The 17,611-nt window shown below is 53.6% G+C and overlaps 1 protein-coding gene and 1 pseudogene across 8 annotated transcripts in view; one reads left to right on the forward strand and one right to left on the reverse strand.

Annotated features, from left to right (window-relative positions):
• Positions 1–14,764, forward strand: part of Capzb (capping actin protein of muscle Z-line subunit beta) — a 127,300-nt gene extending 112,536 nt beyond the window's left edge. For 5 of the 8 annotated variants that reach the window (XM_087215104.1, XM_087215103.1, XM_087215105.1 and 2 more), the window contains 4 exons: positions 559–675; positions 9,327–9,392; positions 10,057–10,133; positions 13,891–14,764. In XM_087215104.1, the coding sequence (XP_087071230.1) occupies positions 559–675; positions 9,327–9,392; positions 10,057–10,133; positions 13,891–13,978 (348 nt within the window). In that variant the 3' untranslated portion in view covers positions 13,979–14,764. Of the gene's footprint in view, positions 1–558; positions 676–9,326; positions 9,393–10,056; positions 10,134–11,324; positions 11,438–13,890 lie in introns of all 8 variants that reach the window. The other 3 variants (XM_021262949.2, XM_021262947.2, XM_087215101.1) reach the window with 1 other exon arrangement.
• Positions 14,765–15,022: 258 nt separating this feature from the next.
• On the reverse strand, positions 15,023–15,182 carry LOC147827275 (U2 spliceosomal RNA; annotated as a pseudogene).
• Between the last annotated feature and the right edge of the window lie 2,429 nt (positions 15,183–17,611).

A 17,611-nucleotide genomic window follows, 5' to 3' on the forward strand; every position in this document is an offset into this window, starting at 1 on the left:
GTACCAGCTGGTGGCCCAGGCCTCCCAGTGCAGGTGCCAAGCCCACCAGTGAGCCTGGTCTCTAGCAAAGGTTTCCGATGTGATGCAAAGACCCCTGCTGATTCCTAAGAAAGCCCCAAATCCATTTGGATAGATACAAGGCTGCAGTAGTCTATAATAAAGATCCCAAGAGAACTTAATATACAGAATTGCAGATTCTGCCCCTTTAAAAACCAGTTAGGAGGAGGGCCGAGGATTTAGGTCAGTGACACCGCACCTGCCTCGCAAGCACAAGGTCCTGAGTTCAGTTCCTAGTACCACACACACACACAAAAAAAAAACAGTTGGGAGGACCAGGGATGTAACTCAATGGTACCGTACCTGCCTGGCAAGCGCAAGGTCCTGAGTTTGATTCTTGGCATCAGATAAAAAAAAAAACAGTTGGTATTTTTAAGGCAGGTAATGTGGTGATGCCTTCAGAAGGGACATGTTACAATGACCCTGAATTGAAGGAGACACTCAAGGCCCTCCTCGGCTTAAATTGCTCCTCAGGTTCTGATCTCTGCCTCATCCCCCTAGGAGAAGTCCAGTGGCCGCACTGCCCATTATAAGTTGACCTCCACAGTGATGCTCTGGCTGCAAACCAACAAATCCGGCTCGGGCACCATGAACCTCGGGGGCAGCCTCACCAGACAGGTAAAGTTCCTGTTGCCAGCCACTTGCCAGTGCCCACGGGTGCCAGCCTCAGAGCTGACCTTCTGCAGAGATGAGTGAGCAGTGTGCCCCACTTAGGGTGATTGTGTTGGCCAGCTGTAAATCTGCCATCTGAGAAAGCTTTGTTTCAAATCAGTGCCCTCTGAGCGTACACCCCTGCCACGTCCCAGCTGGCTCCCTTCTGTAGCAGAACAAGGTGACTGCAGGCTTAGCCATGGTTTCTTCTCACTCACTGGGGCTGGCTACAGTCCTACACTGCAGGCTCACGCAGTGCTCCAGGAAGCAGTGCTGCGCTGTTTGCCCTCCTGTCAAGACCACCGTCAGGCCAAGCCAGCTTGGTTCTCTGTGAGCCATTCATCTGCTGCTCAGGGTCTCTGCACCTTGCTGCCTCAGCCCAGTCTGAGGACCAGCCACAGCTCACTGAAGAGCTTAACAGAAAAGCTGAAAGATTGGGCCTCACCCAGACCAGTCAACTCAGGAGCTACATTTTAATGAAATTCTCTTGGGAATTCTGTGTGCACATTAAAACTGAAAAAGGTGCTGCTTACCCATTCCTCTCACCCATTTTATCCTTGGGTATCACTAGCAACCAGGCTTCTAAACATCCCTTCTCTGCTGTGTCTAAACTGAACTTGGAGTTTGCACTGGAAGAGACTGTCTGCTCCTGCAGCAGACTTTACTGTCTTCATCAGACACTACTGGAAGCATCTAAGCCGGTTTAAGACCCCGTCTAGGGTGAAGCTCATGTTGAAGACCTTGACCCCTCTGAGGGTCACACTCTTCCTTCCAGAACCCTTCACCTTCTCACAGGAAGCTTTGAGTAAAGGGGAAAGAGAAGGCACAGAACACACAGAGGCAGCACAGTTTGGCTCTGAAGGAGCAGTACTTTGCCCTCAGGAGGGAGCCTGCCAGATGGCACCCTGTCCCGTTCTAGAATACCTAGCTTTTGAGAATGAGCATTCCCCTTAGTGTCAGGAGATTTTTCTTTTTTTCTCAATAAAATGGTTACTCTCGGAGCTGAGAGTGTGGCTCAGGGGCAGAGCTCTTGCCCAACATGTGCAAGACCCTAGGTTTCATCCCCAGCACCACAAACACACAAAAAAGATAATCATACTTTTAATAGCTCCTGATAGAAAAAAATGACAGAAAGGGGCGGGGATTTATCTCAGTGGTTCTGCCACCTGCCTCGCAAGTGCAGGCTCAAGTACCAGAGTTCGATCCCTGGTACCAAAAAAAAAAATGACAGGATCAGTTAGTAACTTTTTTTTTTTTTTCTAGTTAGTAACTCTTAAGTTAATTTGTATTCTACTAGTTGCAACAACATCTACACGCATTTGAAAAATAGTAGTGCAAGGCAGAAGTCAGCCAGTACACCTTGGGGGGTGTCGGAGCCCTAGACTCTCACATGCAGAACCTCCTCCACCTCCGCTGTATCTCGGCCAGAGGCCAGAGGGAGCACAGGGTCCCCTTGCCTGGCCTCGAGACAAGGCTGTCCCTGCCCCACCCAGAACCAAGCACTGGTGCTCCAGGGCAGAGCCCCTCCCGCTGCCTGGAAACAGCCTCTCACCTTCCAGGGACCCTGAGAGGGCAGCACACCCCCGGGCCCCCAGCTTCTCCACTGCCTGCCTCCCCACACCCTCACACCTGGGGAATGGTGGAAAGCCCTAAATTTGTATCCAGAGACTACTTCCTGCATCACTTACCATTCTGAACTGTTTATAATTTCTCCAGGTATACAGTGACCTGGACAAATATTTAATCCTCAGCCTTCCTAATAGTTTAAATCAGAGCTGTCAGCCATGGCCAGCGTCTGGTTCCGGCTCGCCTTGAGCAGCAGCTGCTGCCAAGCCAAACTCGGGCCTGATGAGTGGCTGTCCTCAGCACACCTCGGCTGGGGCTGCGGACCTTGTTTGCATTGCCTTTTGCTCTTGGGGCTTTAATGAGGAAATTCATGCTTCTGTCATCATTCTTACGGTCAATCCCATAATTCATCTGAGGTGCATTAAAGCTAGGGCTCGCTTCCAATGTAAGTAACTATAAAAGGGGGAAGGGGGAGCAGTGAGGTAGACAAATCTAAGTTAATGATGCGCAGCTTCTGAGCAAACAAGGGAAACGAGGGCTGAGGGGTTTAGGTATGAGTCCCAGATGAGCCCTGGAAAAATGTCTGGGGTTGCCTTGGATGGGAGACAGAGGGTTCCTGGAACATTGGGCAGACAAGCAGTGCACAGTAAGCATGTATGGCTGTGCAGACCATCTCCTTTGATTTGATTATAAGCAAGGCATATAACCCCACCCAACAGGTGAGGAAACTGAGGCTCAGCTATTCAATAGTTTGTCCATGATGACTTGACCAATAAGAGGTAGAGCCAGGATTTGAACTTAGATTTGCCTGACTGAAAAAAAACGCCACTTTCTACTGTACCACACTTGTTTGGTCTGAAACTGTCTTCCTTGCTTGCCATTCAGTAGATGGTAAATAAATGTTCAAATGAAAATCAGCTGCTTCTAGGCAGGATCCCGCCTTATGGGCACCAGGGGACAGGTGGACCACCAGAGATGCATTCACACCTGGAGGAACAAAGAGGGCTTTAGGGTTTTTAGGTGGTCCTGTGATGTGACCTGATTTTCATTTGTAGAAACTGGCTGACAGTAGGGCTGTCTGTTAGAGCTGCCCAGGAGGGAGGTAGCAAGGCCTGGCCCCGGGAAGCCCCCAGAGACCCAAGGGTCTCTACAGGAGGGGTCTGCACAGAAGTCATTGTCAGCTCCAGGCAGGAAGGAGGGCAAAGGCAGGAGGAGGCTAGAGGAGCAGCCACAGCTGGGAAGTGTTTGGAGCAGAACAGCCAAGGCTGTGTGAGCCCCAGGCTGCGCGCACAGTCAGATGGGAGTCTCCCTCGCCCCTTCCCTACACTGTCCTTGCAGTGGCAGGCTGAGGGTTTTCCTGTGGACACTCAGCCTCCTTACCATCACACTCACTTTGCCCATGGGTAAAAGTGTCATCCTGGCCAGCTGTCAGGAGCCCTCCCCAGCAAGCCAAGCTGTGTCCCAGTTCTCCCAGTGTTCTGTCCCCCACCCCAGCAGCAATCTGGCCAAGGGCCCTGGCCTATGCATGGCCCCAGACCCTCCCTCATTTTCTGGCATTCTAGGCCCTGCCTGCAGAAATGTCCCAGAAAGACTTGGTGGTTCTCCTCAGGGGTCCCTTCCCCGGGCATCCCAGGCTTCCCTGTGTCCTCGGTTTGATGGCTTTGGGAAGTGCCAGCGAATGAGCTGGAGTGCTGCTCTCCGTGGTCCCTGTCACGGTGATGAATAGCCACAGCTGCATTTCCCAGCTGGTCAGGACATACCTGGGTATGAGCCTCTGGGACCCCTGCCACCTAGAGCTGTTTCTCTGGAATGAAGTGTTTAGGCGAATCCCTGCCACCATGGGGCTTTGTGGAGGCTCATTCCTGCCCCCTGGGACTCTCCTGTGAGGAAGTAGGAAGGCCAGCAAAGGTGTCCCCTGGAGTGTTGCTTCGGAGCCCCAGCAGGAAGGCCTGGGGCAAGTGAAAAAGGGCTGCATGCCAAGTACCAGCATGTTGAAAAGGAAGCTGCACTGGGGTCCCATCTGTGTGTGACAGCAGACGTGGGAAAGGCAGACCATAAATCTCTAGAAGGAGATCCAAGGTCTCCCATCCTGGGAAGGGCCCTGCAGATGTTCGTTTGATTTTTTTTTTTTTTTCCAGATTCTAAATATTTAGACATGAAGGTGGAATGTTTTGTCGAGTGGGGAGGTCAGACCGGTCATCTGCAGGCAGAGCTGTCTTCCCACACAGCCACAAGTTGCCCAATGTGTCTTTAGGCAGGAAAGCCCTAGCTGTGGCCCTTGTTATGGGTCATGGCAGCAGAGGCCTCCCTGACTTGGGCTCGGCAGTTCATTTAGCCAGGCAGTATATTTTCCTTAGAGGGATGAGGCCATTACCCGCCCTTCCAGATGCAGGGAACCAAAGGGTGGGCTAGTGAGCTCAGGGCAGATCTGGGAGTGTGTGCAGCTGCAGGCAGCTCCTTGCTTTCCATGAGATTGCCTGGGTGGCCACACTTGAGCAGCGCGGCTCCTACGTGTGGTTTGTGGGACATTTGTCAGATAGATGCCCTGGGGCAGAGTGACCCAGTGCCTGGTCGGGAAGGAAAGCTGGTGTTAGGCTGTCTCTCTGCCACCATCCCAGGCTGCGGAGGACAGGGCAGGAGATGAAGGGGAGACACATGAGGCTGAGATGGACTCTGGTGGGAATTTCTGAGCTCTGGACTGTGGTTTATCCTTGGCTTTTCTGGTAAAGAACATAGGAAAATGAGCCAGCAAAGAGCTCTTGTGGAGGAAAACAGCTTTCAGAATCATCCAGACCTTGGTTCTGGTCCTAGCCCAATAGCTTCCCAGCTATGTGACCCGGACAGACCACCTCGCTTCTCTGAGACTCTGGGTTTTCATGGTAGAGTCAATGCTGTCTGTTTTGAAAGCTCTTAACATTTCAACACATGGTTTATACCCAATAAAGATAGCTGTTACTGCTGCTACCACAGACCTTCTAGAATGTATAGAGTTTTAGACCCAACGTTTTCCTACACTGGGCAACTCTAGCCTTCCTTGGCTTGGCAGCGGGTTGAATCCTGGCCTCCAACATGGTCTCATGCCCACAGCATGCCTTGGCAACTAGCAGGACTCCAAGGGCCAGAAGGGGACTGGGAATGGAGCTCTGTTTTGACAAGCCGGAAGAGCTGCCATCCCACTGGGCACCACTCTAGGCATTTTATATATATTAGTTTCTTTAGTATGAGGCAGAGGCAAGGAAATCAAGTCCTAGACAAACTGAAGCCCTTTTCCTTTTGGGCTCCAGCACAGGGGCCCTGGAGCCAGTGCCAGAAGCAGCCACAGGGCTCTTGAGCGGCCCTCCCTCCTGGCTGTGCCCACTTAAAGATGCCACATGCCAGTGAGAGACAGTTTCCCCTTCTGAGGACAACGGCCACCAGTTTGCAAGAGCTTTCCGATGTCACCCCCACCTCAAGCCATGGACAGGAGGAGAGGGTTTTGAGGACAGGCAGCCTGGGCTCTGACTTCAGACTTCAGTTGGAACTACCTTGTGGAACATCTGTGCGGCCACAGCACATAAAAGTGTTTTCCTTCTGGCAGCCACTTTTATAAGGATGTAATAATATATGCATTACAAAAATAATTCTATTTCTGGTGGGTCAGCATTGCCAGCAAGCTGAGCCTGGCCAGGTGTGGAGGGGAGTCAGCGGAGGGTGGGCAAGGGGTCCGTGGAAAAATGTTGGTGTGTGCCAGCTTCTCTGGCCCCCACCCCAGGCACCTTCCCTCCCCTCCCCGAGCCCCTGCTGACATTTTATTGGGGCTCAGCTTTCCTGCCCTAGCTAAGGGGTCCCTTTATGTGCTCCTGAGGATTCCATCTGCTCCCCCACCTCCTTTTGAGTGTCCAGTGGTCTCAGCCCTTCTGCTTGTTGGAAGGTGGCTCTGGATCCTAAAGCACAAAGATAGGAACCAAAAGACTGAATGGCTGGCGTGACTTTACTTACCCTTTTAATGAGCCCTTTGTCCACAGTCCCGGCTTTACCTTCGGCTGCTGGTACTCATTTAAAATGGAGCCCTCAGTGAGCTCAAAGCCTTCATCCCTTCCCAGGGTGAGGGTTGAGCAGGGACCTGCCCTCTTCGAGGAGCTGGGGAGGAAGGAGAAAGACTATGATTTGCTGGAAGGATGTAATTCACCTGGATCAGACAACATCCCGTGCACCCAGCCTTCTCCCTGCCCAGCGGAGTAGCTCTGAGCAGCCCTGAGTCTGGGCACAGTGACCATTTCCATGTGAAGAGAGAGCACACAACCTGGTGGGGGTCCAGCTTGGGAAGGCTGAATTGTGTTCCTGACATGGAGGGGGTGGCTGCCATTGGCACGTGCCTGGGCATTCTCACTACAGTCCTGTGTGTACCTTCTCGGTCTCTCAGATTGACACTCCCCATGATCCCTGCCCAAGGGTGCTCAGGGCAATCCAGGACCCTAGATGGGGGCAGAGGAGCCCATCATCCTAGAATTCCTCTCCCTTTTCCATCTGACCGGCCCTCAGCAGAACAGTCCTGCTGCCACCAGATGTCTTGGTTTTTTGAGACAGGATCTTGCTGTGTAGTACAAGCTAGCCTCAAATTCATGATCCTCCTGCCTCAGTCTCCCAAGTGCCAGAACCAGATGTGTTTGTTTTGCAGAGATTGAGTTGCATAACTTCAGAAGGGGCTTGCAAGGCCATAGTTTCTGGAGTTCTAAACTGGATCCCCATGTTACTGCATCTTACCAACAGCTACCCCATTCCCCCCAGGCCTCTCAGTGATTGGGGCTTACGGCTTTGTAAGCAGATGCCTGTTAAGGACAATCTCTTAGCACACTGAAGGCCCAACCTAATCATCTGTAATGTTTTCACCCCTCTCAGTTCCACCTTTCTGCCATCTGTAATGACAAAAATTGGTCTGTTCCCCCTTCAGAGTCCTGCAGGCTCCCCTGAGTCCCTTCCCACATATCTAGGCTTGGATATCCCCATTTCTTCCCTCTTTGTTCTTGGGGTTAGGATGTTCAAACCTTTTAGATGGAAAAAAATGCCTTGTCCAAGGCTCCCTTAAAAATCTAGTGTTCCAGGGGCCGGGGATTTAGCTCAGTGGTTCTGCTGCCTGCCTCACAAGCACAAGGTCCCGAGTTCGATCCCCCGTACCAAAAAAAAAAAATCTAGTGTTCCAGCTGGGCATGGAACACACATTTGTAATCCCAGCACCTGGGAGGCTGAGCCAGGAGGATGGCCACAAGTAAAAGGCCAACCTGTGCTACTTAGCAAGACCCTGCTGCCCCCACCCACCCACCCATCAGGGTCCTGAACTGAAACCAGCCCTGCTGATGTGTCCAGAACAGAACAGGGCCAGGCATGGTGGCAGTGGACACCTGTAGATCCCAGCACTTGCCAGGAGGATTGCCACGGGTTCAAGGCCAGCCGAGGCTACATAGTTCAAGGCCGCCCAGAACTGCACAGTGAGACCCTGTCCCAACCAGTCAGTCAGTAAAGTGACCTGGTTCTCCCTCCCCTCTGCTCATCAACTCGTGTCTTCAGCTACCTCTTAACTGGGTTTGGCTTTCTCTTCCCTGCCTGAAAATCCTCTCTGATGAAGACAAGCAGAAGCAGGTGGAAGCACAGAGCCTCTGACCCCTGAACACACCATCAGCCGCCCGTGCCTGTCAAAAGATCGTGACCCCACTGGCCTTTCTGATACTGTCTCTCTCTCTCTCTCTCTCTCTCTCTCTCTCGCTCTCTCTCTCCCTCCCTCTCTCTCTCTCTCTCTCTCTCTCTCTCTCTCTCTCTCTCTCTCTCTCTCTGTTGTGTGTCTTGAGACACGGTCTCACAGTGCAGTTCAGGGCAACCTTGAGCTCACTATGTAGCTCAGGCTGGCCTCGAACTTGTGGCAGTCCACCATGCCCAGCTCTCCCTGTTTCATATTCCAGATTCCATTTATTTCAGCAGTAAGCTCTTATAGTCAGTTTAGTGATGTTGAACACTTACATGATCTGTACTCTGCCTGGCACCCTGTGAGACATCGGGATCTTTTCCTCAAAAAGCTATAATCACATGGGTGTAGTGGCACATGCCCATAATCCCAGCCCTCTGGGAGGCTGAGGCAGGAGGATGGTGAGTTTGAGCCCAGCCTGGGCAGCTTAGCATGACCCTGTCTCAAAATTTAAAAAGGGCTGGTATGTAGCTCAGTGGTAGAGCAGGGCCCTGGGTTCAGTCCCCAGTACAACCCAAAATTAAAAGTTATAATCTTGGGCCGGGGATTTAGCTCAGTGGTTCCACCATCTGCCTCGAAAGTGCAAGGACCCGAGTTCGATCCCCGGTACCAAAAAAAAGTTATAATCTTGTCAGAGAAGTAACAGGGAAAATAATAGGGGAAACCCACTATCCGTAACCAGGAGCTCAGGTCAGGCATGGCCTAGAAGTTCCTTCTCCGCCTGCTTTCTTGTCGGGACTCAGTGTGCTGATTGTGGGGGTGGAGCTGACTGCCTGGCTTAGGAGAAAGATCCTGGAGACTGGGGTACTGGCTCCCCACTGTCATCCAGTGCTGTCAGGCCCTTCTGGCAAGGTCAGGGTTGGGTTCAGCCAACAGTGTCGAGGTGTGACGGTGTTGTGGTCCAGGAGGCTTCGCCTGAGACCCTGGCCCCTGCCTGGGCAGGCAGCCTGGACCCACACCTGCCAGCAGTGGTGTGAAGGTAGAGTGAGTGAGCGAGTCCTCTCCAGGTGGCCCTGGGTAAGCCAGTACCTGGCTAGAGTGGCCTTTCTACTATACCTCTGTGGCCGGGGGCGGGGTGGTTGGGTGTCTGTCCCTCCCATGGCCACAGCAGAAAATTCCCCTGGAAATAGGCTCTCGGGGCTTCTGTTGGCTGGGCTGTTTGTGGTCTGAAATTTCATTTTTGTGCGGCAAAAGTGGCTTTGTAACTGCAGCTGGTTCCACAGAGCCACCCACGGCACAACCCTGGGCTGTTTGTAAACCTTGGAGGTCAGCAGGGTGCATTCTCCAGCAGCAGTGCTTCCTCTCACTTGGAACCATGCTTTTTTGTCATTTGCAGATGGAAAAAGATGAAACTGTGAGTGACTGCTCCCCACACATAGCCAATATCGGGCGCCTGGTAGAGGTGAGTGGTTGGGTCCCAGGGCTGTGGTTCATTTCTGTGCCAGCGCAGCACAGGATGCAGGTGCCAGCCTGCTCAGCTCTGCCTGCCTCGGCCTCTGAGCCTTCTGATTCACCTGATTCACACACAAGGCTCCACTCTGGGCACCACCCCACCCAGCGAGCTCCCACAGGGTTGTGCTCAGCCCTTGGCTCTAGGAGGTGATAAGTCCTGTCTCCCCCAGTCCACCGGGTGTGAACAAGAGACCTAGGCTCAGGAAGGAAGCAGATCCCTGGAACAGGGTGGCCTTGGAGCAGCTTCAGTTGAGGCTGCCTCCGCCTTGCCTGTCACCACATTGTTTGGAAGAGGGGAAGTACTCTGGTTTCACAGGAATTGTTCACAAAATTGGTGGCCAGGCCAAGGGGTGGAGATGTGGTTTAAACCAGCTCCCAATAATGGTCAGAGTTGGCCGCCAGTCCCTAGGTGTTGGCTTCCTCCTTGCCTAAGGCCTAAGGACAGGAAAGACTCAGAGCACAAATGAGAGGTGGCGTCTTGGCAGCTGGGAGCTCACTCAAGGAGCAGTGCTGTAGCTGCATGTCTCCCCCTGTGGGTGCAGCAGGGACTGCAGGGTATGGAGTGGCCCTGTGATTCCTTACTGCCATCCTGGCTGACCGCCCTCCCTTCCTAGGACATGGAAAATAAAATCAGAAGTACGCTGAATGAGATCTACTTTGGAAAAACAAAGGACATCGTCAACGGGCTGAGGTAATTACCAAAAGTCAGAAGCTGTGGAACCAAAACCACAGGTTTGACGCCTGGCTTTGCTAGTTAATAGCTATGTGGCCTTGGGCCTTGGCTTCCTCATTTATAAAATGGAGCCAAAGGGACCGGGAATTTCGCTCAGTGGCAGCACGCCTGCCTCGCAAGCACAAGGTCCTGAGTTCAATTCCCAGTACCAAAAAATTTAAAAATGGAGCCAAAGTACCCCTACTCTGGGATTGAAAGATACATTGCCTCCTGTAGTTCACACTCTCCATAGCTTTGGGTTCCTGCCTCTTTCACCTTCTCAGCCTTTGGTGCCCTTATCCTTACAGTTTGCCCCTCCAGCTCGTTGGGCCCATGTAGAGAATCTGCCTGGCTCCCTTGGCACTGGGGCCTGAGGAGCCCCACCATCCCCAAGATTCCAGAGAGAATCCCCGCTGCTGGGCCAGCCTCTATGGCCAGCCCAGGCTTCGGGGCAGCTCAGTGTGGCCTACCGACTGCTGCAGAGGATGCAGGCCGCTCTGTGTCTTATGGCTGTAGTCAGGGTCCTGAGCTGTCCCTCTCACCCACTTCAGGTCCTGGGTCAGGCTGAGCAGAAAGCCAAGGATCTCTGGGGCCTTGAGAGTTCACAGGGGTCTCAGCAGGTGGTAGCTAAGGAACAAGCACTGGTCTTGGAGTCCAGAGGCCAGGCTCTCCTCTAAGCTGTCACCTGAGTCCTCAAGGAGACCTTCCACATACTCCTCAGTGGCCCTCACCAATCAGGCAGGGCATGAGGTCAGGTGGACTGGTGATGCCTGTGAAAAATTCTGCAGCCCAGCTCCACTGTGAGTCTTCGGGCCCTGCTGAGCCCCTGGTGGCCAGCCCTCGAGCTCATTCAATGCCTGGATCTCTTGGCTGAGCCAGAGGAGAGGAGTGCAAGACCCTGCAGCTGCCCCAGCTTGTGTATTTGTCCAGAAGACCGATCTGAGTCACCTTCTATACAGTTTTATAAAGAGGCTTCCCCCGTGGACCTGCAGGGTGATGGCTATGAGCCCCTGAAACCTGGCACCACTGCCAGCCTTGACCTGCACCAGAGGCCCTACAGTGGCCATGTTGACTCCCCCATATGTCCCTGCCTGTCCCCTAGCTGCCAGCCCCATGTTCTCACTGCTGTTGCTCTCTCCCTCTGGCTTCACCCTCTCTGAACACTCTCAGATCTCTTGATGCTATCCCCGACAACCACAAGTTTAAGCAGTTGCAGAGGGAGCTTTCTCAAGTGCTGACCCAGCGCCAGGTCTACATCCAGCCTGATAACTAAGCTGGCCCAGGTACCCTGCTCGAGAGGCCTGAGATGCGCACTAAACAGGACTTACCAACCCGCCGAGACCCTGCAGGTCCGGTGGCTGCTGCGAGGCCATTTATACCACCACTAACCCTGTGTCTGTTCTTGGCTGGTGAGCAGCCACATGAACATGTAGCCTCGGCCCCATGTAACGCAGACATGTATCACGTGTGTGGTGTGTATGCTTTGCACTCTGGGCACAGGCTAGGCTTGGTGAAGACATGTGGTTTGGGCTTTTGCTCCTGTAGAAGCCCAGCCCTGGGAACTAACATTGCTGCCCAGCAGAGACCGCTAGTGTGCACTTGTCAGCTCCCTGTGCAACAGGGGCTGGGCCCTGCCCACTGCCCTCTGCCCTCTGCCCTTCACCCTCTGCCTATCCTCCTTCCTTGGGGCAGCCTCTCTGGGTGTGGAGGATTCATAGCCAGCCCTTCCCATATTCTCCAGCAGGGATCCCCGAAGCCCAGGAAGCCCTGTCCCAGTGGAACGGGGACCAGCTGACCTGGGAAGGTAGTCTCCCCCTGAGCCTGGGGATGGGGCACGGTGTGAGACTGATTCCCCCAGCCAACCCATTGTGCCTCCAGGCTGTTGCTAGAGCCATTCCAGCCAAATGTGGCTGTCACCCTAATGAGCTGCACTGAACATTCCTCTTCTGCCAGCTCTGCTCAGGGAGAGGCAAACAGTCGTGCTTGTTGACAATGGCCAAGAATCATGACTTGAGCTTTGGACAAGTGCAGATGTACCAAGACAGTCAGCATCCCTGGGGGTAGGAGCGGGAAGCGGCTTTGAAAAACAAGCATTTGGAAACCCGGCAGGTCTGCCCAACCCAGAAGAGGCTCAGGGAACTTCAGTGGGCTGGGGTCAGGCGTGTGTGTGTGTGACCAGGCAGAGCTGTGCTCTGAGGCTGTGTGGCTTCTGCAATAGGCTGGTGAGTGTATATGCTGGTTCCCAGTCCAAGGCAGCCACCAGCTTGAGATGCAGAACAAGACTCAGGCTTCCCATCATGTCATGGAGAAAACTCCTTTTAAGGTGCACCGTGACAGCAGCATTCCCCAGCTGCCCACTGGAGTCATTGTGGTGTAGGATCCCTGGTGGGTGGGGGTGGGGGCCTGCCTGCTAGGACACCTCCTGAAAGCACAGCCTCCAGGTACTGGTTTTCGGTCCCTGAGCAAGACTTTCCCAAGCTCTGCCCGTGAGTGAGGCCTCTGCTCCTTAGACCTGTGGCTAACCAAGTCTGGCATCCCCAACTCTAGCCTGATCCTGACTCTGGAACAGTCACCTTTCCAGGGTGGGGTCAGCTGGACATAGCTCTACATGGAATTCTTGGTTCCTCCTTCCCAGAAGAACTGGCCCTGCCAGGCTGGAAGCCCCTATAGTACTGCTGAGCCACCGTGTCCTTCCGATGGTGCTGTTGGCTGCCCATTGTGAACTCTGTGGGTCAGCTGGGATTTGGAGTTCTGCCCTTGCCTTCCCTGCTGCAGACCCCAGGCCGGTCTGGGGCAAATACACAGAGATGTGCATTTCAGCAGCACTGACCACAGTGGAGGCCTTTCTGGTGGGGCTGTTTTCGTTTGTGTACAGATTGCTTCAGAGTCCTGTCTGTGCCACCTCTTACTCTTCTGTGATTTTTCTAGGATTCAGTAGCCAGACTTTTGAGTTGGGATGCCATTGCCTCTTCTGGGCCTGCTTCCTTTTATTTTCCCACTGTCCAGCACTTGGCCATTTGTTTTCTGACGCTCCCTTCCCACTTATTTTTCAAACTTGAGACCTCCGTGCAGCTTGCCCTCCCTCTCCCACCGATCCTTCTGGGAATTTCCAGGGGCTTCTCTGTTTCTTAAAGGGTGTTTCCAGGATTGAATAGCAGGGGGTGCAGGCGCTCACCTCATTCCTGTGCTGCTTTCCACTATCCTGGCTGAGGGAGTCCCTGAGTCTGGGCCAAGTTCACAGCCAGTAGCGCCTTATAGAAGAAGCCTAAAAGCACCTGCCCTTCCTGTGCTGCCTTGGCTGTAATCCCCAGAGCTCAGACTGCAGAGACACTGCTCCTGACGGCTCGCCGGGTGGGGCCCTGCTGTACCCTAGAGGAGGAGCTGGTGCCCTCTGCCCCTCACCCAAGCCCCCAGCGGGAAGCCTGGGGCAGGAGGTCTGCAGCTAAGGGTTGTGACTGCATTGTGCTCGAAAGCCCAGAGGCCACCTTCTGGTTCCCATGGCTCTGGGCGCTTGTGCCCAAAGCAGTGGCCCTAAGTTCTACTTGCTAGAACCAGGTCACCCACAGCCTGGGGCTGAGCTGATATCCGTCAGTGGGCGGTGCCTCCCCAGGAAGCCTAGTGGGGTGCTGAGGGTGCAGGTGCAGGTCCGGAGCAGGCCCAGAGCCTTGGCCTGGCCCTCAGAGCTGTGCCTCTTCCTGTTCCATCCACGTGTAACTCCTCCTTTCCTCCTTTGCAGGTCTGTGCAGACTTTCGCAGACAAATCAAAACAAGAAGCTCTTAAGAATGACTTGGTGGAGGCTTTGAAGAGAAAGCAGCAATGTTAAACCTCTGCTTTGTGCTAACTGGCCACGCCATGCCCTCATTAGGTTCCTTTCTTAGAAAACTCATTTTCTGCTCCCTCATCCTTGCCCCTGCCCTCCCTGACAGGTCACATAACAACTTGCATCACTGACCTCCCACCCACTGCACAGCGCCATCTCTCCCTGAGAATAAAGCCCAATAACCACCCTGTCTGGCTCTGAGGCCTGCTTCCCACCACGTTTTGCTATCGAAACTCTCGATATTTCCATAGAAACTGTGTGTTTTTTTGTTCACCTGGGCCCCATCTCCCTCCCCTCCCCTCCATTTAGAGGCATAAAATACACTGTCCGTCAGCCACCCACCCCTCCCTCCCACCTTTTTGTTACATTGGTGTAAAAAATGTAAAACAAAAAAATTTTATGAAATAACTGTGGTGTGTGAAAGATAGAAGAAAAACTGATTCCATGTGTGTTTGGGAGTTGCTTGGGGTTGGGGTTGGGGTCGGGGTGGGGGTCGGGGTGGGGGTCGGGTCGGGATGGGCAGCTCTGGAGGGAGAGATGGCCCTGCATCTGCCTGGGCAGACCAGACCCGCCCGGCCCTGCAGCTGCGCAGCCCGGGAGGGGTGGCGCCCTGCTCTTCTGGCCAGGTGCTTTTCTGTCAATTTTTATGGAATGCAAAAGGAGTTTTTGTTTTATTTTGTTTTTTTGTAAAGCTTAAAAAAATAAATCTACATCTTATACTTGAGCCTCCATACTTAAAAAAAAATGAAAAAAAGAACAAAAAAAAAATAAAAAGAAACTGGGACACAGTGCTGGCCTTGTGTTCTCTCTTGCTGACCTCAGCATGCATCCATGGCCTCAGCCAGATGAGGCTGGGGGCCTCCAGGGGGGAGACCGAAGACAAGTGGGGAGCCAGGAGGGACAGGCATCACAGTGGGCCGCTTCCCTTGCCCACCCCAGGAAGGGCTGGCCATGTGGCAGCACCTGGTGCACGTGAGGTGGAAGGAAGCTCCCTGGCCCTCCCTACCCTCTGCCCTCTTCCCTCAGTTCCTTGTTTCTAAATTTCCCGAGGGCTCCACCATTGCAGAAAGTACTGTAATTCTAGGTGGGGTGTGCGGTGGGTGGAACAAGCTTGTCTCCTCTCAACTCCAGAAGTCCCTGTGACATACTGTCCTCAGCTATTAAACTGATAAAAACATGCTACACTTGATCTTGGCCAAAAAGTAACCGCAAGACCACAGCAAGGGTGAGGGAGCCATCAACCCCCACTGGGTGCTTGTAGCATCTGGCCATGTGCCCTTCACTGCAGGGTGGAAACCAGCTGTGGCAGTCAGACAGGCCTAAGGCCCTGCAGTGCCACAGAGATGGCCCAGAGCAGGTCTCTGCCTGCCACACCCTTCCCAGCCTTCCCCTCTGCCTTCCTGGGCTTGCAGGCCATAAATAAAAAAACTGGGGTGCAATTAACGCTGGTCCCCAGCTCCTGGTCCTGGCTTCCCCTCAGTCTGAAGCAACACCTCATGGAATGTGGAGTAGCATGGGAGAGAAAGGGGATGGGCCTGGGGGTGGGCTGGGGGGGGCTCCACAGTAGAGGGCTTGCCCAGCACACACCAAGCCCCAGTTCCATCCCAGCACCGCAAAACTCAAACAACAGGAGAAACCTCCCACTCAGAGTTCCTTTTAGTACCCCGGGGGTTTAGCTTCTCTTGCCACAAGTTAAAAATAAAAATAAATTTTAAAAATAACTAAGATGATGGATCCCAAAACTACTGGTGGAAAAGACGGGACGCTGGAGAGAGGCAGGCCTGGGCTCTGACACTGCAGTATGGGCTATGGGTGAGGCAAACGTATGGAGCCATTTCCTTCCAGGACCTGGGAGGGATGCTACAGCCTCATAGGCTTGTATTACCACAGTACTTGGCATACACAGGGCACAGAATAAATGAGGTTTTTTGTGTATAGGTGTGATATCATGTGACCAGAAAAAACTTGAATCCCAGAAGTTGTGACCTAAGACAGGCCTGGTCTTGCTCTCCCCACTGGTGTCTTCACAGGGACATCACTTCTAGTCTTATGATGCTGAGTCAAGCCAGTGAGATGGGGACAGTGGCCCCTGACCTAGGCTTTCTTAGGGCCAGCAGGGATCAAATGGCCAAAGACAAGAGCTTGTAACCTGGCTCAGGGCCACCTTGTAGGCTTCTGCCACCTCCTGGCCACTCCTGTCCCTGCTCCCTTGTGGAAGCTGGAAGGACACAGGAGCCAAGAGAGGCTGAGGAAATGGTGTAAGGCAGCTGGGGTGAGGGGTGGCGATAGCCCTCTGGCTCTGTGGGCTGCAGGTGACAGGGCTGCTGGGGTTTGGCAGCAGTAGGCCATGTCCCCTACCCCACGGGCTCACCAGGTGCCCCCTGGAGGTGCCCCTGGTGTCGGTAAACGACAGGAGGCAGCCAAGGGGAGAGTGTGGTGGCAGGGGCCCTGGATCAGGAGCCCGCCTTTCATTCCGAGCTTGCACAGACCTGTCTGGCACCCTGGGGCTGTGGATGCAGTGTTTCCGGACTGGGGAGGGCTCAGGCGGATAGTCTGGGGGAGCTGGTCTCGCCACTGCCAAATCTCCCTCTGCAGCCCTTCCTGCAGGGGAGGTTCTGTGGCCCTGGGTTCCCTGTCTCCAAGATTTTCCTGTTAGGGCCGGGGATTTAGCTCAGTGGTTTCACCGCCTGCTGCGCAAGCGCAAGGACCTGAGTTTGATCCCTGGTACCAAAAAAAAAAAGATTTTCCTGTTCGTTCAGCTCATCCCTTAAGCAACTGGTCACCTCCAAGAGCGCAGGCCCTCAGAGGATGGTGCTGCTCTTCTCTTTTGGTGCCACCTCACCTCCATGCATCCTCCATGTGATGCCCCTTTGGTGGTCCCTCATTCCCTGCAGGGCCCCGCCAGACCAGTGCAGATGGCCTCTCCTGAGAGACCTGGTCCTTGGCAGAACTGCTGCCTGGAGCACCTTGGTTCCTACCCTTCCAGACACCACTGCCTCTCGGTTTCCTTCCCTTCAGTGATCAACTTGCAGCCTGTCATTGCTTCCTGTGTTGCCTGCTTAGTGTGTGGCACCCTGGGTGCCCACTGGTAATCAGTGAGCCCTAAAGAGACTAAGGACTGGCTGGTCACTGGGCCCCAAGCTGGCCCGAACCCTCACAAGTCAAAGCAGCAGGTGGAACCCCGCCCCATCAGATCATAGGTGGGGAGCCAGGATCACAGCCCCACCACCTGGATCTGCCTGCCTCACCAACCCCAGCTGCTGTCCATGCCCAGCAGGCTCCTGGTGCTCGTCTGAATTCCAAGAGCTGGTGCCACTTTCTCCTGCTCTCTCTGAGATGGTTTGGTCTTGGTGGCGGTGGCGGTTGTGTTTTGGTGCTAGGGATCGAACCCAGGGCCTGTGCATTCTAAGTACATGCTGTTCCCCTCAGCTACTTCCCCAGCCTCCACAGCAGCCTGGAAACCCAGTAAATATGCTTCATTCCTAACAATATTATAAAATGTATAAATATTATAAACTAAACGTTACATAAGTTGAAGTCAAAACATCTCACTTTATTTTTTCTCCATGTAATTTAAGATTCATAAAACCTATTCAGGAAACTAGACTACTTAATCACATGTTGTGGTGTAGTTAT

The sequence above is a fragment of the Heterocephalus glaber genome, unplaced genomic scaffold (assembly GCF_053883595.1).
Source record: "Heterocephalus glaber isolate CG9 unplaced genomic scaffold, H.glaber_assembly_v1.0 deba00001452, whole genome shotgun sequence".
In the NCBI taxonomy this organism is placed as follows: Eukaryota; Metazoa; Chordata; class Mammalia; order Rodentia; family Bathyergidae; genus Heterocephalus; species Heterocephalus glaber.